The sequence below is a fragment of the Mytilus californianus genome, unplaced genomic scaffold (assembly GCF_021869535.1).
Source record: "Mytilus californianus isolate M0D057914Y unplaced genomic scaffold, xbMytCali1.0.p SCAF_4, whole genome shotgun sequence".
Taxonomy (NCBI): Eukaryota; Metazoa; Mollusca; class Bivalvia; order Mytilida; family Mytilidae; genus Mytilus; species Mytilus californianus.
In genome coordinates, this window is record NW_026262690.1 from 115,820,200 (window position 1) to 115,846,174 (window position 25,975).

At 32.3% G+C, this 25,975-nt stretch overlaps 1 protein-coding gene across 1 annotated transcript in view; it reads right to left on the minus strand.

The window, feature by feature from the left end:
• Positions 1–4,588: 4,588 nt before the first annotated feature.
• The window catches only part of LOC127739177 (protein phosphatase 1 regulatory subunit 21-like), a 31,642-nt gene continuing 10,255 nt past the window's right edge, over positions 4,589–25,975 (minus strand). The window contains exons 11-21 of the mRNA XM_052250783.1: positions 25,470–25,606; positions 24,819–24,911; positions 22,834–22,961; positions 20,023–20,190; positions 19,362–19,454; positions 18,914–19,015; positions 15,754–15,897; positions 11,964–12,110; positions 11,095–11,193; positions 10,011–10,145; positions 4,589–9,143 (exon numbers count right to left, since the gene is read on the minus strand). Of these exons, the coding sequence (XP_052106743.1) occupies positions 9,120–9,143; positions 10,011–10,145; positions 11,095–11,193; positions 11,964–12,110; positions 15,754–15,897; positions 18,914–19,015; positions 19,362–19,454; positions 20,023–20,190; positions 22,834–22,961; positions 24,819–24,911; positions 25,470–25,606 (1,270 nt within the window). The 3' untranslated portion in view covers positions 4,589–9,119. The remainder of the gene's footprint in view (positions 9,144–10,010; positions 10,146–11,094; positions 11,194–11,963; positions 12,111–15,753; positions 15,898–18,913; positions 19,016–19,361; positions 19,455–20,022; positions 20,191–22,833; positions 22,962–24,818; positions 24,912–25,469; positions 25,607–25,975) is intronic.

Genomic DNA, 25,975 nt, shown 5'->3' on the forward strand with positions numbered 1-25,975 from the left:
CCAGCTTTTCGTGGGGTTCGTGTTGCTCAAGTCTTTGTTTTCTATGTTGTGTTTTGTGTACTGTTGATTTGTCTTTTTCTTTTTTAGCCATGGCGTTGTCAGTTTATTTTCAACTTATGAGTTTGAATGTTCCTTTGGTATCCTTCGTCTCTCTTTTTTTAAACTTTACATGCAAAAATTAGCAGAGGTATACTACAACTGGTTTTTATATATAAAGATCAAACACTTTTGCAAATAAGACAACTATCCATAGACCAAAAGAAAGATTTGAACAATTACAGATTACTGTAAATTCAGAAATTATTGCGTTCATTTATTATTGCGATTATTCAAGAATGGACAAAAATGGGAGTTTATTTATTGCGATTTTTGTGATTTCGAAAAAATCTTTATAAAGGTCTATGTTTCAGTTATCAGAAAGCGAGTTCTTATTTTGGCGATACTTACCCTGTCACATTATTCGCATTAATAAAAACCTCGAAATAATTTCTAAATTTACAGTAATGTATAGCCTTAATCAATGAGCAAAACCCATACCATATGGTAAGCCAGAACCATCATGAGAAAATGTGAAACAGTTAAAACAAGAGGCTCTCAAGAGCCTGAATCGCTCACCTGCATTTCAGAGGAGAAGATTTTTAAATGTTAGCAAACTTGATGAACAAATTGTGTAAAATTGTCTTTAAAGGGCAATAACTCCTTAAGGGGTCAATTGACAATTTTGGTCACATTAACTTTTTTGTAGATCTTACTTTGCTGAACATAATTGCTGCTTACAGTTTATATATATCTATAATAATATTCAAAATAATAACAAAAAACTGCAAAATTTTGTTAAAACTACCATATCGGTGGCAGCAACCCAACAATGGGTTGTTCGATTCGTCTGAAAATTTCAGAGCTGATAGATCTTGACCAACTGAACAATTTTACCCCCATGTCACATTTGCTCTAAAAGATTTAGTTTTTGAGATATAAGCCAAAAACTGCATTTGACCCTTATGTTCTATTTTTAGCCATGGTGGCCATGTTTGTCGATGGATACAAACTTCCGATACAATTTATAAACAAGATACCCTAAGGAACATTTAGTTAAAGTTTGAAGGTAATTGGCCCAGTAGTTTCAGAGGAGAAGATTTTTAAATGTTAGCAAACTTGATGAATAAATTGTGTAAAATTGTCTTTAAAGGGCAATAACTCCTTAAGGGGTCAATTGACAATTATGGTCATATTAACTTTTTTGTAGATCTTACTTTGCTGAACATTATTGCTGCTTACAGTTTATATATATATCTATAATAATATTCAAAATAATAACAAAAAACTGCAAAATTTTGTTAAAACTACCAATTCGGTGGCAGCAACCCAACAATGGGTTGTTTGATTCGTCTGAAAATTTCAGAGCTGATAGATCTTGACCAACTGAACAATTTTACCGGATGTCAGATTTGCTCTAAAAGCTTTAGTTTTTGAGATATAAGCCAAAAACTGCATTTGACCCCTGTGTTCTATTTTTAGCCATGGCGGCCATGTTTTGCGATGGATCAAAACTTCGGATACAATTTATAAACTAGATACCCTAAAGAACATTTAGTTAAAGTTTGAAGGTATTTGGCCCAGTAGTTGCAGAGGAGAAGATTTTTTAAATAGTTTACGACGACGAGGACGACAGACGACGGACGACGACGGACGGCAAGTGATGGCATAAGCTCACATGGGGCCCAGGGCCCCGGTGAGCTAAAAATGAAGGCTGACAGCTTGATTTACGCTTCAAAATTGTGCAAAGAACAAATATAATGGCAAACAGAAACCAATGGCAGCCCCTGGATTACAGGTTCTTGACTCGGAACATTCCCATAGTAAAATAGACGAAGTATAATTCAGTTCAGACATTTTTATACACTTGAAGAATACTCATGATACTTTGTAATATTGTTGTCCACTACCGGATGGTGTGTCAAGAATAAGGTTGAAATGTCTGCATGGTCAAGGTCTCAAACATAGTTTCAAATACTGCAAATTTAAATATTTTTTTATTGTTGAACAATGGGCAGAAATGCTTATTTAATTGTTGTGATTTCAGGAAATTCTGCATACAAATGCTGCATTCAAAATTTAAAATGTGAGTTTTTATTTTTGCAAAACCTAACCCATCACAATTTTATAAACACTACAAAAAATTCTAAATTTTCAATGTAATAAGATGAACAGGAAATTTTGACCGCTTTAAAGGATATTTTCATGCTTGATATTGTTATTGACCACCACCAGACAGTGTGGTGAATATGATTGGAATATATGTCTGCAAAGTTAAGGTCAATACTTCTTATAGTAAGATGAAGTAATAGAATGACAGAGATCATTTTGTGAGCTTTGCTTTCAGTACAAGTTGATTTTGTTGTTTGTCAATATTAATAGAAGGAGATGTCAGGTACACATAAATGAGACTGCAACCCAATGACAAAAATACCCAAAAGATATCTAGAGGGCAAAAATAATCCCCAATAATAATAGACAGTAAAATAGACCACATCATCCACCAAATACTGACTCCTTTGAAAAAAAAACCAGACATATAAACAAACAAAAACAAACCTAACCCTAACAGACAGCCTGACTTGGTACAGGCACAAAATGTGTTGGTCTTAAAACTAATACTCATTGCAGGTTTCATGTAATCTCATCATAAATATAACTGAAAGCACTACACTGCTACCTTTGCATAGGTACTATTTCTGTACTTAATTACACCTTATGTAAGAATCCTTGGTTTTGATTGGTTGATAGCCAGTGTATTTTTCACCAATTTACTGTTATCAAATGAATATCGTTCATTTTTTAACGCCGCCGGGGTATATGCAAAAAGGATATGCCTTTTTTACCCTCTCTGCCGTGGTATTTGCCAAAAAATACCAACTGGACGCTTGTAACATCACGATCATCAATGCGCTTAATGTTAACATTCGGTGTAATTAAACAGATATAGCATGTTCTTGAGGGGTATTTGCGAAAAATACCAGTCTTGAGAATGAATTTCCCTCGCCTTAATGCTCGCGAAATTTAACATCATCTCGACTGGTATTTTTCGCAAATACCCCTCCTTAACATGATATATCTGTTCAAAAAATCTGTAGTACTGGAAATTTACTTTTAATATTAAGTACTATTTCTTTACTTTAAAATTCTTGTAATATTTAGGTACCTGTATTTTACAGTACTTGATTTGTACTTGAAATTTTTGGTACAGAAGTAATACCAACAGTGATAACAATATTCCACGTTTGAAAATCATAAATCAAAATGCTGAAAATGTAACGGTGTAACCAAAATTTTGTAGTACTTAAATTTCAAGTACATATCAAGTACTGTAAAATACAGGTACCTAAATATTACAATAATTTCAAAGTAACAAAATAGTACTGAATATTAAAAGTACTATAGATTTTTGGTACAGAAATAGTACCTATGCAAAAGTAGCTGTGTATAGTATTTGTGAAAGGCTAGTGAGTATTTCAAATTTGCACACAAAACACTTCAAAACAAAGACGATAATTTACCATCAAGGCCAATTTTTGAAATATGAGTAAGTTGTTAAATTTTGCATATTAAATATTTTGAAATTTTCCGAATTGAGACAGAAGCAGAGATCAGAAACCTGAAAAAAAAAACCTCCAAATTGTGAAATTTGGTCCATATTGAATGTCTGTGATTTTGAAATGAAAAACAAGAAGGTGTGTATTCCTTCACTTTTGAGTTTTGTCGAGTGCATGTTGACATTTTATCAAAAGACTAAAACACCATACATGTCTTTTGAAAGGCTATGATCTGCTGTCATGGGTTCATGTTAAACTCTGCCATGTACATTATTCATCAGAGATTGCTCCTAGGTCTGATGCTGTTTTGAGGACTTGGGCCAGGGCAATCTCAAACTAATCTTTATTTGTCAATCCATAACAAGGATTGATAGATTGTTTCTTAAACATCTTGTAGCAAACATTTCATGCATATTCAGGATGACACAAGTCAGGAGTCTGCTATATTCCATTGACTGTGGTATTAAGCCATAATTGTCTTTTGTATTTTTCTTCAGCTTAACCAGGGATCTAAAATAGCTTACTTAACCACCTATGTTTTGCCCATAGCTGAAGGCCATACTGGGACATGCATATATGTAGATATTCATTTTCTTAACATTTAGTTTTTGGTGGATAGTTGTAGCATTGGTAATTTAATCAGCATCTCCCCATCTTGTTATTGGCAAAAATGTTACCAGTAGATATAATAACCTATATTTGTACACATAACACCACAAGGGCCTTCATAGAAAAGTGTTACCATTAAATTGTACCATAAAGATTATCCACTTTGTTGTATTAACAGATGTTTCTTATTGGTGATTGATGACACAGGGCTATTTTTAGTTGAGATATCCCATACATGTAATTTATCAGCATCTGCAACTATCATTGCCTACCACTTAATACAACAAAATCAGATTTTATAGAGAGTTGGTGACCTACCTCACTGTTCTGAGTATTAATTGAGGTCTAATGCAAATATAAAATTACATTTTTTTATTAAACACAAATTTAATAAATTTTTCAATTTTATTCAACTATGACATAAACAAATAAAATCAATAACATATCACAACATACAATTTAATTGCACTATTTTTACACTAACTTTTACATATATTTCTCACACTAAATTTTAAATACATATATTTCTAGTACATTTGTCGTAAGAGGACAACATTTGATATTCTAGGAGTGTCCAGGAAGATTTTTTCCAGATTTTCTATTGTTGCTTTGCATGCTTATTATTTTTCAGCTGCTTTGCCGTGCCAAAAATTATTTTCACTTTTGTACACAATTGTTTCCTGCATTTTATATTGCAGAATATTCATTTTCAATCCTCCTGACCCATATATACATACTATTATTCAAATAGGGAGAAATAACCTTGTTTTTATCAGTGTCATGCTCAGAGAGTATGAAAGCTATCAAATCTGAAAGTCCTTTAACAGTTGATTCTATGCAAGACTTTATACAAGCTCTTTAAAAAACAATTGATAAAAATATTTAACTGCCACTTATTTCATATTTTTGGCTGGCAATCAATTACTCCAAAATGTAGAAAAAAAATTTATGTGCCTTCTTGACCTATATTTTGAGTACATCTACTTGACAAGATTTTTGTGAGGTAGACAAATCCAGCCTTGAAATGATAAAAAACTCTTTTCATGTTCAAATAATGACAGATCAGTGATATTCTGATTTTTTTATATAAGAAATATGAATAATAGTACATTGTACTGAGAAATGCAATTTTTCTGTTAAGACACAATGAGGTTTACCTTGCATAGATGTCCCTAAAATATATTTCAATGTTTCACTTCAATATAATAAATTATTCAAAGAATGAATATGCATGATCTGTAAAGTTACTGTAAAATTTTGTGGTAGGGGTGAACAGCTGTCAGAGGCATTCTGTACCCCCACCTGTTTCATATACTTTAAATATCAAAAATACATACCCTTTCATATATTTTTTTACAAAAAATGTATCTATAGCTATCATGATTACAATATTTCATGGAGATATAAATAGGTTTGACAAATTTGTAATGCATTTATGACAGTGGTATTAATTACATCTGTGAAAAAATCTACAACTTATTATTTTCAGATACCGTTAAATTTGTTAAATAAGCCACAGGTTTTTTTCTCTGTCATTGTCCCTGCGTGTTATACTCAGGTGCGCTTTATGTACGTATTTTTTCAGTGTTTCAGGGCAAGTGTGAAAAAAATTATATCTGGATTTTTTTTATGGAGACCTTCAGATTGTCAAGTGCTTGCAGTGACTTGATAAATTGTAAATGATTTAATCAGCAACCTTGTCATACATTTCATCTTAATTTCATGACCTTATCATATATCATGAAGCTTGAAATAGTGACTTATTCCAACAGCTCATCCCTACCACACATAACTTAGTAACATATACAAATAATTCACAGATACATAGCAAAATCATTTCTTAAAATACTTCAAAAACTCTCATTCCTATTAATTCTGAGGTATTATTATAAAGTGCCTTGTGGCAAAGTAAACAACAAATTCCCTCACAAAATCTGTTCTCACACTATTGCAGAAAAAAATAATAGTAATTCGGTTTACCTTAAACCTAAAACATCCAATCAATTAGCATACAGGAAGTGTTAAAAGCACCAAATCATGCCAAAAAAGGTGTATAACATTTATAGTGATGCTGGCTCTATGGATTTTTTAAAGGTACCCTTATACAAAAAGTTTAGACAGAAATGAGTACAATGCTTTTCAAGCAACACAAAACCATGCATTCTTTTCACTAGACAACTCACAGGTTAAAAGTTCCAATAATTCAAAGAGTGACTGATAGCTAATAGGAAAAAAACAAACTACAAAAACAAAAACTTTATAAATTGAATGACAACAATTGCATCATTTCATTCACTTTCTCTAAATTGTTTAAATGCATATTTTTTTTTATATATTAAGGATGTAGTCTAGTGAAATTATAAAAATCTGGAATTTAAAATTGATACTATAAATCAGAAGAGCATTAGTTAAAGAACAAAATAAGCTAAAAATATTGATAGGTTATGGAACTCCTTTTCGAGATATTTAATTTAAAAAAATGGCGGGAAAAAGCTGACTCAGACTTTTACCTTTTATTTAGCATTTGCATTATTTGGGTCGCAAATCGTAAGAAAAGAAATCTAGAATCTGCTTAAATTTTGGTAAATGACCTTAAATGAGCTATTGAAGTCTTATATGAAAAGAAAAATGGGCGATATGGGGCAAAATATGTTACCCTGTATCGTAGGAAAAAATCCATGGAGTCAAAACATCTGACAAAAGTTCCTAAACCTGACATGACTACATCCTTAAATTCTTAATGCCATTTACTTGATATGTTATTATAAATCTATTTTCATGGACACCTGTTTTAATGAAGGAAATTTGTATAATGTTATTTTTAAATCTAGGAATTATCTCCCCTTCTTAATTTTGGTATAGGGTGTGATTATAATCAAAGCAATAAAGCTTCACATAATGGTCAGCACAAACTTGAAAACATAATACCTAAAAACCTATTATATAGAATGATATTTTAACTTAAAAGGATAGTTAAATTAATGATGGTGAAAAGCAAATGTTAATGATAATTATAGATTATCGTTGATCATCTCAACGAGATTGATTTTCTCGCTTGAGCCGGTACGGCGAAAGTGAGAAAAGAAATTGAGTTGAGATGACCAATGATAATCTGTTTATCTCAATTTTTACCTATGACGACGTTGTCAATTTCATGTCAATTTCATTAGCAACGCCACGTGCCCTCTTAATTTCTAGTGATAATTTTCATATCACTCGACTCCACTGAGAAAGGAAATTATCAGTCAGCAAGATCAAAGGAAAATTTCGTAAAATAGCGATAAAAATACATATTTTTCTTTTCTGACACAGAAAATATTACAAAAAATTATACAAGTAAGGTAACCATTCTTGTGATCTAGACAAAATACAAAGGTGTTCAAATCCAAGTTCTGGAAAAGATATTTTCATTTTGATCAACATATAATGAATAAAATTAAAATTTTGAAACTTTGTTGAGGGCAACATGAATGCAGAAGGGATTGAGCATTGTACAAGCAAGTCTGAGTGATGTTATGAATTAAGAGAAAGATTACACAGCAACCAAAAATGTGGATCGTGAAAATTAATTTATGATTTTTCTTACAATTGACTGAATTCATGTTATAATACTAGGGTTTTTATGGAAAATAATATACGAATTTCATTTTAAATCATAAAATTTGTATAAAGACTAATTATCCTTTTATTATATCATATATGTTTGTGCAGTTATGCAGGATAAATATCAAGTTTTGTGGAGATTATGTATATATAAGTTATATGATATTTACAGTAAATTTTTGTTACGATTCTCTCAGAAGTAAACTCCTTCATACAATGTAAACATGGAAACATCATAACTTAAAATATGTTTATGTAGGTATGTATACTTGTCAGGAGAACTTGTTGATTTCCTCCATTACTTCTATAGAGAAAATACTGTAAATTCAATTTTTTGGCAAAAATTATAACGAGCCAGCTGTCGCAAAAAATAAAAATTCGCATTTTAAGTAGTGACAGTATTATGTGTATGCTGCATTTCCTGAGATTGCAATAATTGTCCAACAATCCCAATGCTAAAAATTTCTGAATTTACAGTACATGTACTAGTACCCTATAAAGGGGATATTCTTGCAAACATGAAATAAGTATTCATATTCCCCATTTCCATTCTCAATTTTATTTTTATATACAGTGGATTCAGTGTTATTTGTGGATTTCACTGATATAATTGAACTACAATTTTAAGTGCTTAACAAATGGAAATTTCCTACAGACTTGTGTGGAGAATTCATCAAAACCACGATATCAAGTATCAAGGAAACTACATGTACATGTAGTAAACCTAGAATGTATATTGCATGGTAATATATGGATATAAACAGTGTTCCCTTATGTTTAAGATAATTTTGGTCATATTGTTCGAGAACTTCGTTTTGACATGAGAAAGAAAAGATGGGACTACGTTGTTGGCAAGTGCAACAAGTATAGAAAAGATGAAATGACAAGAAAGGAATATATCAGATGTGTGGCATATAAATTTACAATTTTTCCTCAATCAAGGATAATTGGTTCCACATAAAAATCATGAATCCACAGTATTCTATTTGGATGAAAAGTTCTAAGCTTACAATTTGAAAAAGTTGTAAAGTCACTGCATCAAAGTTGCCAATGTATAGTTGTTCACTGGTTACAATTTGATTGTTTTTCAACAGTTTTTGTTTATTATACATAAAATATTGCTTCTTGTATGCCATAAATTGCTCAGCATTATAAAACTGTAAACATCAATAACTGCTGTACTTAAGTAAACAGTGAGCATTTCATCACTCTAGTCACAACAATTGAGGCAGAACAATGGAGTTTCTGTTTTTTATCACCAGTTTCAAAACAAAATCAGCTAGAAACATTAAAAGTTAACGGTTTTTGTTACTGTTATCTTCTGGACTTTTTACCACTCTGAAAAAGAAAAGAAAACCAAGCTGAACTGTAAGCTATGGCTCACTAAAAGTACCCCCAATAAATAAACAGAAGTTTGATGAGTGATGATGTAAAAACGCATCACACAGTATAGCATGTTCACTTAAAACTTGGTTCTAAACATCACAAAGCCTTGTAGATTCTCAGAAAAATGTGATGAAAATTTCATACATGGCCATTCTGTGTAATAATATATCAGTTTTCGGTTAACAGGAAGTTTATCAGTAATTAATCAGTATGTAATTCTTGAGAAACCTGTGACCAAAATTTTATGTGACAGAAACACAGACAGATGTAAATAAGTATACCCCTCAAATGTTCACTCTGACACATACAATCATTACAATAAGAGGACTTTCTACACTTATGTACTATGAAACAGAGCTTATAAGATGAGTAACCCATGGGCCTTAAGAGAATGGACTACTGTAATCTAATTCACCTAGACTACATATGAAAAATGAGAGAAATATTTACTAGAGACCAATGTACGAAGATGTAAACAACTCTAGGGCACTGTACGGCCTTCAACAATGAGCAAAACCTAAACTGGATAGTAAGCTTTGGAAATAAACCAAATGAATGTGAACAAAATATGATTTAAAAGGGGGAGGGGGTAGAACTAGGGTAAGGTATATAACTCTTTAAAATCACTGGTACGTTTTTAACACAGATCAGTTCTGTCTCACATGAGTGCTTAAAAATCATTTATGAAACTGACTATTACAAACACATTAGGAATTTAAAGAGTTATCTTCCTTTACCAAAGCCTAGCCTCTTAAGCAAGCCCCAATGAGATAGTTACCCAGTTTGGTAAAAAAAAAACAAATATATATATATACAAACCTTGGAAGACACTTGTGTTCTTAGTTCATCAATTTCATCTTTTTGTTGTGTTAATTTTTCATTAAGTCCTGCTAAATGTTCACTCATCATACTTAATTGTCCTTCATAACTCTTGGTAGTTGTCTGATATTCATCCTGAAGAATAATGATAACTTAACAATGTTCGGTAAAATGTACACTAACATCACAATAAATCGTGAAACTTAACACCTCAGATTACAATAAATTGTGAAACTTACACGTCAGATTACAATAAATTGTAAAACTTAATACCCCAGATTACAATAAATCGTGAAACTTAATACCTAAGATTACAATAAATTGTGAAACTTACACGTCAGATTACAATAAATTGTAAAACTTAACACTTCAGATTACAATAAATTGTGAAACTTACACTTCAGATTACAATAAATTGTGAAACTTAACACTCCAGATTACAATAAATTGTGAAACTTACACTTCAGATTACAATAAATCATGAAACTTACACTTCAGATTACAATAAATTGCACTTTCATTGAAATACACGGTGAAACTTACACATCATGACAATATGTGGTAAAATGATAAACCCTCTGACCGATTATTTGAATTTACACATGAACAAAAGTAACACCACCTCATAGGGGACTTCAAAAGGCCATTTATACTTGATTTCCTTCCACTCATCTGATCTTAAATTAAAATCAACATTTAATTTCACAAAGGAATTCAATGTAAACATAGATCTCGGCAGGCAGCTATTTTGAATTTCCAATCACATCAATGAAACAACACTTGTTATGGACATTCAAAGTAACATATTTAAATTGGTTTTCAAAAGATTTAAAGGTTCTTAATAATAAGTTTTTCAGTCCAGTCAATCAATGACTAGAATAGTCCATGAGAGCCATGTTGGAAAAGATCTTGTGGTACAAGAAGAAGATTAAAATGTAAAATTTTAACAGATAAACAACAATAAATGATGCACACCAAGTGATGGCAACATCTCACATGACCTTTGATTAAGTGAGCTAAAATCTTGAGGTTCATGATACAAGCTGTCATTTAGACAGCCTAAGTATCTATTAAAATAACTTACTTTAAGTTGAGCCAGACTTTGTGCTGTATCTTTAAGTTCATCCTCAGCTCTATACTTAGTTTTATCTGCTATCTGTAACTGTTTGTGTAAGGCTCTTACCTGCCATAAACAATTTATTCATAAAGTTGAATAACAGCTTGTTAATTACGTTAAATCAGATATTATTGCAAGGTTTTTATTATTGCGAATAATGTGACTGGTTGAATATTGCATTAACCATGTTAACAAGAACTCACATTCTCAAATCTGACACATAGATATAAGAAGATGTGGTATGAGTGCCAATGAGACAACTCTCCATCCAAGTCAAAATTTATAAAAGTAAACCATTATAGGTCACAGTACGGTCTTCAACACGGAGCAACATATATATTTGTATGCAGTTTTTCCTGAAATCACAATAATTATTCTTACATTTTGGTCTATCATGTAATAATCACAATAATAAATACACGCAATAATTTCTGAATAGACAGTATTTTAGTCAACCAGAAACTTAATTGTAAAATAAATGGTCAGTACAGTTGATACAACACTGAATGACAACATTTGTGAGGAGATTTCATCACTTATTTTAGGCAGTTCTATCAATTGTATTCTTTTGAACATGTTCAGAAGATATCCATTACATAATAAACCACAGTGCAATTTTCTAGAAAGTGATTAATTCTATTATATTTTATTCAAAAGATATTTTAAGTTCCAAGCTGTTGAAACAAAATTGCTCAGGCAAAATTAAAAGCAAAATAGCCAAAATCCATCTGTTTCACATAAGCAATATTCATTTCAATTCTTAATAAATGCTTTCAATTCTCAATTTAGTTAGCAGATGTACTATACTATTTAGTAAAACAATTTTTAAAACTTACCTCCGAGTGAAAGCTAACAGATTTGCTATCTGCATCCTGAAGCTGCAATGTCAATTCATTTATACGATTGGTAAAATGGTTTTTAATCAGACTTTCCCTAGTCTCTGCATCTGTTCCAGGTGAGGATATAGCTTCTAGTTTACCAATCTGTAAAAAATATAATAATATCTTAAATTAGATTTGAACTACTGTGAATTCATTTATATAAATGGAAACCTCTTTTTGTGAATTTCAACAAAGAAAAATGTTTATTTTAGAGGTTCTTGATTTGTACTTATAACAAATTCTGAAAAAAAATCAGTAAAATTTCAAAAGATCATCTGGTAAATTTATTTGAAGTGTAATAAAGGAAAATGAATGGGGAATGTGTCCATGAGACACAGATGATGCCCCCGCTTGCATATCATATAAAGTTATAAAGGGACATAACTGAAGAACGGTAAAAGTGACACTACCCAAATTTGTACTTGATCTGAGTTTTGTGGTAATAGGTATTGTGTATAAGTTTCATAAAATTTGGTTGAGGCAAACTTAAGTTAGAGAATGGAAACGAAAAATTCAGCAATTTTTCCATTTGTAAAGGGGCATAACTCTAGAACGGTTAAAGTGACGCCACCCAAATTCAAACTTGATCTTTGTTTATTGGTAATAAGCATTGTGTTTAAGTTTCATAACATTTGGTTGAGGCAAACTAAAGTTAGAGAACGGAAACCAACTTTGGGACGGACGGACAAGGGTAAAACTTAATGCCCCCTCCACTATGGCGGGGGCATACAAAGAGTATTTTTCAACTAGCTGCCAACCCTTTCACGAAGTGATGTAGTACTCTAGCCCTGGTCCGCTTCATTGGTGTCATTAACACTCACACTTATGCCTGTCAATTTTTGGGACAGTTGACTTTTAAAACTAGAGGACTCTAGTTATACCAAATAATGTGGTGCAATAATACCAGCACAGAGAACTGATTTATCAGTTTTGATCCTGTAACGAACTATGTTGTATTGCAACACTTGTTTGTTCTCTGATATTATCACACCACCATACACTAGTGAGTAATTAAAATGGTAACGTTACTTTTATTCAAATGAAATTTTCAAGATGATTATACCAAATATTGAATAAATTTAAGCTTTCAAACTATAATTCAAACAATATTATTAGAATCATCAGTTTATTTTTGCTTAATTATCTTGAAATAATGTCAGTTCTTATAATAATACATAATAGTAAATATTTTCTAAATCTTATCTATTTTTTAAAATAAAAATTGCATACATCTAAGGGGAAGCAAATCCAGTAAAACTAAATTACTCTTCTGTGTGTTTATCATAATTTTCATTCTGCAGTGTTGAAAAGGTCATGTGACTTGTTTTGAAATGTGAATGCAAGTTAAGTATCCTAACATCGATGTACTTGTGTGGCATATTAGTATAATGTACATTTTCGTCCTAGGTTCAAAAATCTAAATACTCAAGATGGCCAGAGAACAGTTTTTCCGTAGTGCATTTCTTAAAGAAAATAAATTCAAATTTAAAAAATCGCACCTGCTCTATCTCAAAAAGATTTTTACAGTGTAGTGTTCTACTTTTGGGACAAGTCATATCAAAATTATAGAAAAGTCTACCATCTCTAACTCAAAATATGGACAATTCTATAATAAGGGGGTCTATAATTCAGTTTGACAGCTTCAGAAATACTAATTTTTGACCTTTTTAAATTGGACCAAATCACTACATTACCTAAACATTCATCACCCACATTTTTTTAACATGTAATTTCATCCCTCTACTTAATATTTCATGCACAAAATATAAAGAAAAAATTTGGAAAGAGTATGAAAAAATTTGCAATTTATACAATGTCCACACTAGGGACTATATTTGTAGACAACAAAAATCAAAGGATGATAACTGTGGGTAGTACCCTAAACCCCATAAAAAATATGTCAAATTTCCATATTTCAATCAAACTTCTTTAAATAATAAAAAAAAAAACACACTGCTTTTACATTACACTTTGTGCCTGAATTTCCCTAAAAATTGCCTGATTGGGACTTAGACCGGGATAAACTCGTTATCTATGTTCATATCCATAGATATGGTTAGTTTAACGGTGCTTTGCTTTTGCGCCAATTGGCATTTCATTTGAGCCAAAATAATCTTTCATTTGCGCCACAAACTATATTTCATTTGCGCCAAAATAAAACATTTCATTTGTGCCAATATTACAGGTAAATACAGGTAAATAGTATAAAGAATAGTTTTAATAAAAAGGGACTTTTAATAATAACTATAAAACTCAGTTTAAACTCAGTTTTTGATTGCATAATAAAACATATTCCTCCGAAATCAGTCATCCTAACCAAAATGAAAGCACTATACACTAAAACGTTCTTAATAAGAGACTTTTCATAATAATGTTATGTTCGGTTATAAATTAACGGTATCATAAAACCTAAAAGAAAGCACTATACACTGGAGTAAAACCAAAAGTTGGTTCTGACACAAGACTTGTAGGCAACGGCTCGGATGTACTCAATTACACAGGATAACCTATCTGTGTGGTCATAAAAAATTACAGACATTTCCTCTATATACAAATAAGGAGATGTGGTATGATTGCCAATGAGACAACTATCCACCAAAGTTTAAATGGAGTGGATGAAAGCCATTATAGACAAGTCAACCGTACGGCCTTCAAAAACCCATACCGTATAGTCGGCTATAAACGGCCTCAACATGAAAAATATGAAACAATCCAATTCTGAGAAAACTAACGGCCTGTTTGTCTCAGAATTGACAATGTCCATCTTGACATCTCAAACATGTGAACACTATATAATTTTAAATCTACATGACACTCTGTTTTATATTAAAAAATGAGTATGAACTTACTAAGTTATCCAGGGGGAATACTATTAAAAAAATCTTTTTTGCGATGTAGCAATGAATATTTAAAACTTTTCCGTTATATGTTACCTACAAAATGGCGAAAATGTAGTTTTTATTTTTTGGTGCAAATGAAATATAACCTTGTGGTGCAAATAAAAGATTGGATTTTGCAAAAATTGGCGCAAATGAAAGATTGGATTTAGCAAAAATTGGCGCAAATGAAAGATTGGATTTTGCAAAAATTGGCGCAAATACAATGCGCCTGTATATTAAGACCCTGCAGTACCCCAATTCTCAGTGTGTACAAGGAGAATAACTTATACTATGCCTTCTAATAACAGGAAACAAACAAATAAATCTTTGACCTTGCTTAGTTTTGATGGAAACAGTATGACCTTGTGATAAGATTCATCAATCCTTCTGTTACTAGTTACATACTTCACAATTATCCAGTAATTAAATCAAGTCAGCATCAAACTTTATAAATATTATGTGAGTAATACAAAGTACAAATTTATGCTGTTCATCTATCTATTCTTTTTCTCTGTCTATTTTTTGTTGGTTTTATTTCTATGTGATTTCATGAATCCAAAGTATCAAGTTGAACTGTGAGTTACTGCTCACTAACTAAACCCATGATTAAATTATTCGCTAAACAGGAAGTTGATAAGCAATAGATGTGAAAATGTATCACATTTTATTCTCCTGAGAAATAAGCAACAAAAAAATATCTGGGTATATTAAAAAAGAGGCAAAGGATACCAAAGGGACATTCAAACTCCAAGTCGAAAACAAACAGACAACATCAAGGCTAAAAAAGAAAAGAATATATATTAAATATCTAAATAAAAAAATCCCTTTCAATGGACTTTTCAAATTTTAATTGTGAAGTTACTTACTTGGCTGGTTAGCACTGAAGGCTTGGATTGAGTTTCACTGGTTGAGGCACTTGGCATTACTATTGTAATGTTATCTTCAATAGAATCAGTTCTTTGTGATCTGCGCTTTGTTTCTTGCAATTCTTTTTCTATTTTTTTCACTTTCTACAATTAGTTAAAGGTATTGTATTAACCTCATTTCTATATTTAATTATAATCATATTGAAATGGAAATGAACTTACCTTATATAAATTGGCCGAGACTATTTTGGCTTTTATCAAAAAAGAGCATTTTAAAAATTGATAGGAAGAAAAGAATAGCAGTATGCATGAAATATCTTTTGACAGACAGACAAGAGATCTGTCGATAGACCGACAGAATATATGTTGACAGACTGACAGAATATATGTTGACTGACAGTGAGAATATATGTTGACAAACAGACAAGATATATGTTGACAGACAGACAGAATATATGTTGACTGACAGTATGAATATATGTTGACAAACAGACAAGATATATGTTGACAAACAGACAAGATATATGTTGACTGACAGAGAGAATATATGTTGACAAACAGACAGTGAGAATATATGTTGACAAACAGACAAGATAAATGTTGACTGACATAGAGAATATCTGTTGACAGAATACATCTTGACAGACAGACATAATACCTGTTGTCAGACAGACAGAAAATCTATTGACAGACATGCAAAATATATATGTTGACAGACAGACAGAATATATGTTGACTGACAGAGAGAAGATCTGTTGACAGATAGACAGAATAAATGTTGACAGACAGAATATCTTTTGACAGACAGAGAGAATATTAGATGACAGACAGACAGAATACCTGTTGACAGACAGAATATATGTTGACAGACAGACAGAATATATGTTGATAAAAACTGAAGATCTGTTGAGAGACAGACAGATAATTTGTTGACAGATACACTGAATATTTGTTGACAGACATACCAATTATTTGTTGACAGACAGACTTAAGATCTGTTAACAGATAGACAGAATATTTGTTGACAGACAGACAAGATACATGTTGACTGACAGAGAGAATATCTGTTGACAGAATATCTCTCTACAGACAGACATAATATCTGTTGACAGACAGATGATCTATTGATAGACAGGCATAATATATATGTTGACAGACAAACAGAATATATGTAGACAGACAGACAAGATATATGTTGACTGAAAGAGATAATATCTGTTGATAGAATATCTCTTGACATAAGGACAGAATATCTCTAGACATACAGACATAATATCTGTTGACAGACAGACAGATAATCTATTGACAGACAGGCATAATGTATCTGTTGACAGATAGACAGAATATATGTTGACAGACAGACAGAATATATGATGACAGACAGAGTATATGTTGACAAATAGACAGAATATATGTTGACAAACAGAGTGAAGATCTGTTGAGAGACAGACAGATAATTTGTCGACAAGATACACTGAAGATCTGTTGACAGACAGACAGAATATTTGTTGACAGACAGACCCAATTCTATTGAGTCAGGCACATTTTTGACAGACAGACAGAATATTTGTTGACAGACAGACATAATTCTATTGACAGTCAGACACATTTTTGTTGACAGACAGACTGAAGATATGTTGTCAAACAGACACGATATTTGTTGACAGACAGAATATATGTTGACAGACTGACAGAATATATGTTGACTGACAGTGAGAATATATGTTGACAAACAGACAAGATATATGTTGACAGACAGACAGAATATATGTTGACTGACAGTATGAATATATGTTGACAAACAGACAAGATATATGTTGACAAACAGACAAGATATATGTTGACTGACAGAGAGAATATATGTTGACAAACAGACAGTGAGAATATATGTTGACAAACAGACAAGATAAATGTTGACTGACATAGAGAATATCTGTTGACAGAATACATCTTGACAGACAGACATAATACCTGTTGTCAGACAGACAGAAAATCTATTGACAGACATGCAAAATATATATGTTGACAGACAGACAGAATATATGTTGACTGACAGAGAGAAGATCTGTTGACAGATAGACAGAATAAATGTTGACAGACAGAATATCTTTTGACAGACAGAGAGAATATTAGATGACAGACAGACAGAATACCTGTTGACAGACAGAATATATGTTGACAGACAGACAGAATATATGTTGATAAAAACTGAAGATCTGTTGAGAGACAGACAGATAATTTGTTGACAGATACACTGAATATTTGTTGACAGACATACCAATTATTTGTTGACAGACAGACTTAAGATCTGTTAACAGATAGACAGAATATTTGTTGACAGACAGACAAGATACATGTTGACTGACAGAGAGAATATCTGTTGACAGAATATCTCTTTACAGACAGACATAATATCTGTTGACAGACAGATGATCTATTGATAGACAGGCATAATATATATGTTGACAGACAAACAGAATATATGTAGACAGACAGACAAGATATATGTTGACTGAAAGAGATAATATCTGTTGATAGAATATCTCTTGACATAAGGACAGAATATCTCTAGACATACAGACATAATATCTGTTGACAGACAGACAGATAATCTATTGACAGACAGGCATAATGTATCTGTTGACAGATAGACAGAATATATGTTGACAGACAGACAGAATATATGATGACAGACAGAGTATATGTTGACAAATAGACAGAATATATGTTGACAAACAGAGTGAAGATCTGTTGAGAGACAGACAGATAATTTGTCGACAAGATACACTGAAGATCTGTTGACAGACAGACAGAATATTTGTTGACAGACAGACCCAATTCTATTGAGTCAGGCACATTTTTGACAGACAGACAGAATATTTGTTGACAGACAGACATAATTCTATTGACAGTCAGACACATTTTTGTTGACAGACAGACTGAAGATATGTTGTCAAACAGACACGATATTTGTTGACAGACAGAATATTTGTTAACAGACAGACAGACTTCTTTTGACAGACTGACAGATCATTTGTTGACAGACAGATAAAATATCTGGTGACAGACAAGCTGAAGATCTGTTGACAGAAAGAAATAGAACAGAACAGAACAGGACAGACAGCACTTTGCATGTTTTTAATAAATACTGACTTCTTACCTGAATTTCATTGTCATATTTTATTTGTAAAAGTTGTAGTTCTAACATGTAGTGTTCTTTGTCTTGTTCAAGTCGACCCACTCTCTGCTGGAAAGTTGTTAACTGAAAAAAAAAACATATTTTAAAAGTCATTATTCCAGAAGGAATTTATTTATTTCTATGCTTTATACAGAATGTGCTGTGAGTAAGACAGTGAAAGATTACCCAAACTACATAGGAAGAAAGGGTACCCTAACATTTTAACAGTAACATTTTTTTCTGGCTAGCTGTTTTATAAGTGTTTCTCTGTGAATGCTTCAGTTGTTAACAAAGCATCTTTTTGTTTTCTGCATAACGTACATTTTCATGTTATTTACACTTATGTCATATTATAACCCCTTTAGATAGTCCTCCTTTACGTTTAACAAAACTGACCAGTGTATATGGTGAACAGTTGTTTAATTGTTACCTGTTTAGAGAGTCCCTCTTTACTTTCTGCTGAACTGAGAAGGGTTTTTCTGTTCTGAACTGCAGTTTTATGTGGAACTGATTCTGGACATGGCTGCAAACAGATTAAGAAAAACACTGTTGGATTTTTTTTTGTTCTCTTTTTCTGTACTAAAATTTTTACAATGTAGATTCTTCAACAAAACTAATTCCCATGGATTTCACTTGTAGAGACAGGTGTGGAAAAACTAAATAGACACACAAATAAATCAATTAGTAAAGCCACAGAGTATATTAGAAATTTAGAAAATAAAAAAGAAGACTGTTATCAGTATTATAGTCATAGTAGCCAAGGACAGGATGATCTTAGTTTTTACGATTGATATTTTTTTCAATGCTTTAGACATCATTTCTTGCTTTGATTTAATATTTTGTTATGTTATTCATTCAAGACCAATGACCTTTATTTTTATGAAACTTGTGTGATTAAAATTATAGGCTATTTATTTTGACAGTACTATTTAATAATAAAAATATAAATCACAGATAGCATTACATGTACTTACTATTGTTAAAAACGCTAATTAATTTGCAGTTTTTTTTTATCTAAACTGTACAGTAGCTGGGTTATACCAGTGTCTTCCTATTGAAAGTTCTATTCTAAGGTTATTACCAATACTTACTATTGTTAATAAGGCTAAATAGTTGGCAGCTTTTTGTCTAAACTGTACAGTGGCTGGATTAGACCTGGGTCCTTCCATTGTAGGGTCATTACCAATACTACTACCTCGTGTCCTGTAGCCACCTGTCTGACTGAAGAAATCAATATTTCCTGACAGGAACGATGATAGCTGTAAAAATAATTTGTCAAATTACACAAAAAAACATTTATTTGAAAACAAATTTTCCAGTAAGTTTTACTTAAATTTTATTAAGAGGTTTGAATTTTTTTAAATACAAATATTGGACAGGAAGAGCACATGTTAATCTCAGGTAAATTTACTTAAATAATACTGTGTCAATTGATCAACAAGAAATGATTGTAACAGGATGCTGTTACGAAGTCTCCCAAACGAAGCTCCCATAATTCGTAATTCCCAGGGTCGCCTGACATTGGGCAACGTCCAGTGAAAATTGGTTTGGTCCAGTAAAGTTATATGCATTAGTGATGCCTGGGGACTAACCTTGTATATCATTCAAATCATCTTGGCATGACAAACCAGAATATATATGGTTTAGGGGTGGGGATCTGAACCATTTACAAGATACTAGAATATTGGGGGTGGGGAGGAACCCCTGGGGACTGGCCCTATACGTCATTCAAATGTTCATTACGTGACGAACAGGAATATATATGGTTTAGGGGTGGCGATCTCAACCATTTACAAGATATTAGAACATTGGGGGTGGGGGAACCCCTGGGGACTGACCGTATACGTCATTCAAATGTTCGAGACATGACAAATAGGAATATATATGGTTTAGGGGTGGGGATCTCAACCATTTACAAGATATTAGAACTTTCTCAAATGGCAGGGGGTCGGGATGACCCCTGGGGACTAACCCTGTCTATCATTCAAACCATCTTCGCATGACAAACCAGAATATATATGGTTTAGGGGTGGGGATCTTGACCACTTAGAAGATATTAGAACTTTCTTAAATGGCAGGGAGTGGGGGTGACCCCTGGAGACTAACCCTGTATTTCATTTGATGTGCTTTATCATGACAAACCAGAATTTATATGGTTTAGGGGTGGGGATCTCGACCATTTACAAGATATTAGAACTTTCTCAAATGGCAAGGGGTGGGGTGACCGCTGGGGACTAACCCTGTATAACATTTGATGTGCTTTATCATGACAAACCAGAATATATATGGTTTAGGGGTGGGGATCTCGACCATTTACAAGATATTAGAACTTTCTCAAATGGCAGGGGGTCGGGATGACCCCTGGGGACTTACCCTGTATATCATTCAAACCATCTCAGCATGACAAACCAGAATATATATGGTTTAGGCGTGGGGATCTTGACCACTTAGAAGATATTAGAACTTTCTTAAATGGCAGGGGGTGGGGGTGACCCCTGGAGACTAACCCTGTATTTCATTTGATGTGCTTTATCATGACAAACCAGAATATATATGGTTTAGGGGTGGGGATCTCTACCATTTACAAGATATTAGAACTTTCTCAAATGGCAGGGGGTCGGGATGACCCCTGGGGACTTACCCTGTATATCATTCAAACCATCTCAGCATGACAAACCAGAATATATATGGTTTAGGGGTGGGGATCTTGACCACTTAGAAGATATTAGAACTTTCTTAAATGGCAGGGGGTGGGGGTGACCCCTGGGGACTTACCCTGTATAACATTTGATGTGCTTTATCATGACAAACCAGAATATATATGGTTTAGGGGTGGGGATCTCGACCATTTACAAGATATTAGAACTTTCTCAAATGACAGGGGGTGGGGATGACCCCTGGGGACTAACCCTGTATATCATTCAAACCATCTTAGCATGACAAACCAGAATATATATGGTTTAGGGATGGGGATCTTGACCACTTACAAGGTATTAGAACTTTCTTAAATGGCAGGGGGTGGGGGAGACCCCTGGGGACTAACCCTGTATTTCATTTAATGGGCTTTATCATTTAGAACATTTTCAATTAAAAAGTTTGTGTCTATCACGAACGGTTTTCAATTTATAATCATTTGAAAATTTAAAAAAATAAAATCCCATAGGGTTCTATAGTAAAACCCTCTTTTCTTTTTGCCCCTCAAAGTACCCCTTTATAAACCCCATTGCAAAAACAAAACCCTGATTGCACCACTAGACATGTTAGTCTAACATATTGTGAAACCCTAAGTTAATCCGACAAGCGGTTTTGGAGAACGGGTGCGGACAAGTTCAAATTTAAAAGCGGCGGAAGAAGAAGAAGAATAATAATAATAATAAGAACTGAGCAAAAACAATAAGTCTTCCCAAACTTCGTTTGGGAGACTTAATTAACATGAAGTATCAATCAAGGAATTAACAAGGTGAAATAAATAAACAGATTGAATAACTGGTTAAAAAATCTCATCCTATACATCATTGTTGCATTTGGTATAAAAACATTACCCACTGTAGCATTACTGATTGACAATAATTATGGTAAAGGGGAGAGAATTGAGAGATTTTTACTCTATACAAGAAAACTTTTATACATGTGTCCAATTTTTATTGCGAAATTTACACTACGTAAATAACTCGATATCCATCAAAATGCATAGCACAAAGCTCTTAAACTGGAATAATGAACACAGCAAAAATTTAACTGAGAACAAAACAAGGCAAGAAAATATCTGAACTTCCCTTAAAATACTGGTCTTAAAGGGGAGATTTTCATTTTTTAAAAAAAAGCTTGTAACAGATATTATACCAACAACAACAAACAACCAACTATAACCATACATATGATTGTAAAACAAAATAACTTACTTTACTTGTACATGTGACTAGAGATATCAATGAAGACACAACACATTCATCTGTAGTTTTGAGTTTCTGTGAGGCAGTAGGTAGTTGATGTTCTAGAGATACTTTAGAATTATAATGCTTGGATACATCTGTAAACATCACAAATATTAGTCAATTTTTGTACTAAAACAACAGCATATACAGTCAAACATGTATTAAGCAATCACTCATGGGAAATATTAAAAGTGACCACTCAAGAGAGTTGACCTTTTAAATGAGGTTCCGAAAAAAAAATGATTCCAACATCGCACGTGGACGGAATTGGGGCAAATTGTTTAAGTGTTTTCAAGCGGTCGAGTTATCGTTCGTGCAAGCAGCCAAATAAAAATGGTGAATTTTGGTGCTCTAAATTTGAATAAAACATTCAATATAGTTAATAATCGTAGAGAAATAAGTCGATAATACAATTTTCAATGAAAACTGAAAGGAGTGGAACAAGAGAAATTCACAAATTCACCTCCTATTGCGCGATCTCTGTTACAAACGGGTTCCAATTCTCATTTTTACCTCGATACTGAACACATATATTTTTCATCATGATTATATTTTGGTTGTTAAAAGTTGAAATGACGATTTTGTGTGAAAATTACCGGTAAGTGACCGCTGATCATGTTAGACAGGTGAGTGAGGTGACCACTGAAATGAGTTAAATTAAATAGTGAAAACATTTGGGAGGGTCTGAAAGTGACCTTTAGAGGCAGGTGACCACTGAAACTAGGTGATCGTAAAGGCAGGTTTGACTGTATAAGATAGATAAATCTGTTAACATCAGAAATATAAGTTCATTTGTGCACTAAAACAGTAGCAGTAGTATATTGTTCATGTACTAAAACAGCGCCATAGTTCATCCGTGTACTTAAACAGCTGCATAGTTCATTGGTGTACAGAAACAGGGGAATAGTTCCTTCGTGTACTAAAACAGCAGAGTTCATTCATGTACTAAAACAGTGCCATAGTTCATTGGTGTACTGAAACAGCACCATAGTTCATTCATGTACTAAAACAGCGCCATAGTTCATTGGTGTACTGAAAGAGTGGAATAGTTCCTTCATGTACTCAAACAGCAGCATAGCTCATTCAGGTTATAAAACAGCTGCATACAAGAATAATTCTGTGCTAAAGAATATGTGGATAATTTTCTTTGGACTTTGTGTGAAGATTTAATTTTGCTATTTTCTTAGCCTTCTATTTACATTTAAAAAAATCCAAATTTTCCATATTCACATTATTTTCGTATGTGCAAATGCTTATCAAAATATGTTTATTTACAGATAATATATAGATCCATATTTTTTTTTGAATTTGGAAAAGGACAATTGTGATTCTCTTTAATAGCTAGTTTGATACTATTTCTATAGAAATATAACGTTTCAAAAAATTCAAAAGATTTTAAAATTCTATGAGGAGAGCCTTCTTACTGAAAATATCAGTTGTAATCTAACTGAATTATAGAATTCAAAGAAATTATTTTTCTAAGTTTTAAATGAAATAAACAGTTTTTTTGATTCTCACTAATGTGCAAAAATTCCAAGGCGTTTTTATATATTTTACTTTAAATGACAATGCTTTTGAATTATATATGCATGTATATAGCAACAGATTTAGTGTCTCCACTGGCATTTATTTGAAGATATTAGTAATGTACAGAGGATGAAAAGAAATAAAGATTATCTATGGTTTTGAAAATGAACATGAGTTTCTCGGCTACAATCGCACTGAAGGGAGATAACCTTGAGATGAGATGTCGCTGAAAAACATCGTTGAGTTGTTTATCGCTATTTTCATAGGAAATGTCAATGACTTTGGCTTGTCCTCATTGTGTTTTCACTCTACTCGACTGAGAAAAACAATTCTCAGTGGAGTACCTTGATACTGAAAATTATCACACAAAAAGATTAAAGTAATATTCAAGAAAATATAGCGATAATGAAAGCTATATACATTACCTCTCACAGCATGGTCTAAATCTTTTAAAACTTGACAAAGTAATGTGAAGAATCTGGGATGATTTATTTTTGGATGCTGACATGTTTTAGAACCTACAAAATGAATGTTTAATACAAGTAGATGAAAAACAAATTTTTGTATGTACACATGGTTAATCCATTATTAAATACATTAATTTCATTTTATACAGTATCTAAACATTAAGAAACTAGCATTATAATATTTAAGGCCTTGTAAAATTATTTTTCTAGTTTTAAGGCAATTGATATTTTCAAATGTAGTGAAAGGCCAGTTTTTTTTGGTGCACTTTTTTTCTCACAACAATATCTGACAGAGATCAATGTGAAACATAATTGCTTTATTCTCTGATTGATTATATTAATTCATCAATCATTCCATTGTTTTCATTATTTATGATAATATCATATAAACTTGTGAATGAATATATCCATTTTAAAGGAAAACGGCAAAATAACTATGCTTATAAACATAAGCAAAGCTGCAGTACAGAAGTTGTGATTGCTGTTCAGAAATGGCTAAGCTACCGGGGGTATTCAATATTTTCATAGTTATTTGTAAATAAAGATTGTTTTGAATATTTTGATATTTTTACTATGAAAAAAGAAATGATATTCACTCTCAATTCTTACTTTGTGAGGCTAGAAGACTGATATAAGACTGTAGTTTATTGAAGACTTGATTTAGATCTTTAAATGATTTATGAAGGTCCCTATTTTTGGTTTCTAATGTTGATGTACAAGATGACACAGCACATTCTTCTTCAATACTGCAAAACAAAATTTACTTTATGTAATGTTGATATCATTGTACAAATACATTTGGTACTTTGTTGCAATGATTCAGAAAATGAAAATAATACTTAATAAATTGTGTGCATCGGAAGTGTTTTTCTCGTTGTACTTCATCAGGAACTTTCAAACCTAAATATTTGAAAACCAGGGATGTATAAATACGTAGAAACATTAAGAGCTACCTGACCAAAAGGGACTTAAAAATACCGGTAATAGCCAAATTCATCTAAGATCAACTTTGCCGGAGGGCGTTAAAAAAGCATATGCTATGGGGACAGGAATTTGCAGTAAGGTGTGAGCTTTTGCTCCATGTTGTATTTCAATACATTTCATGATTAAAATAA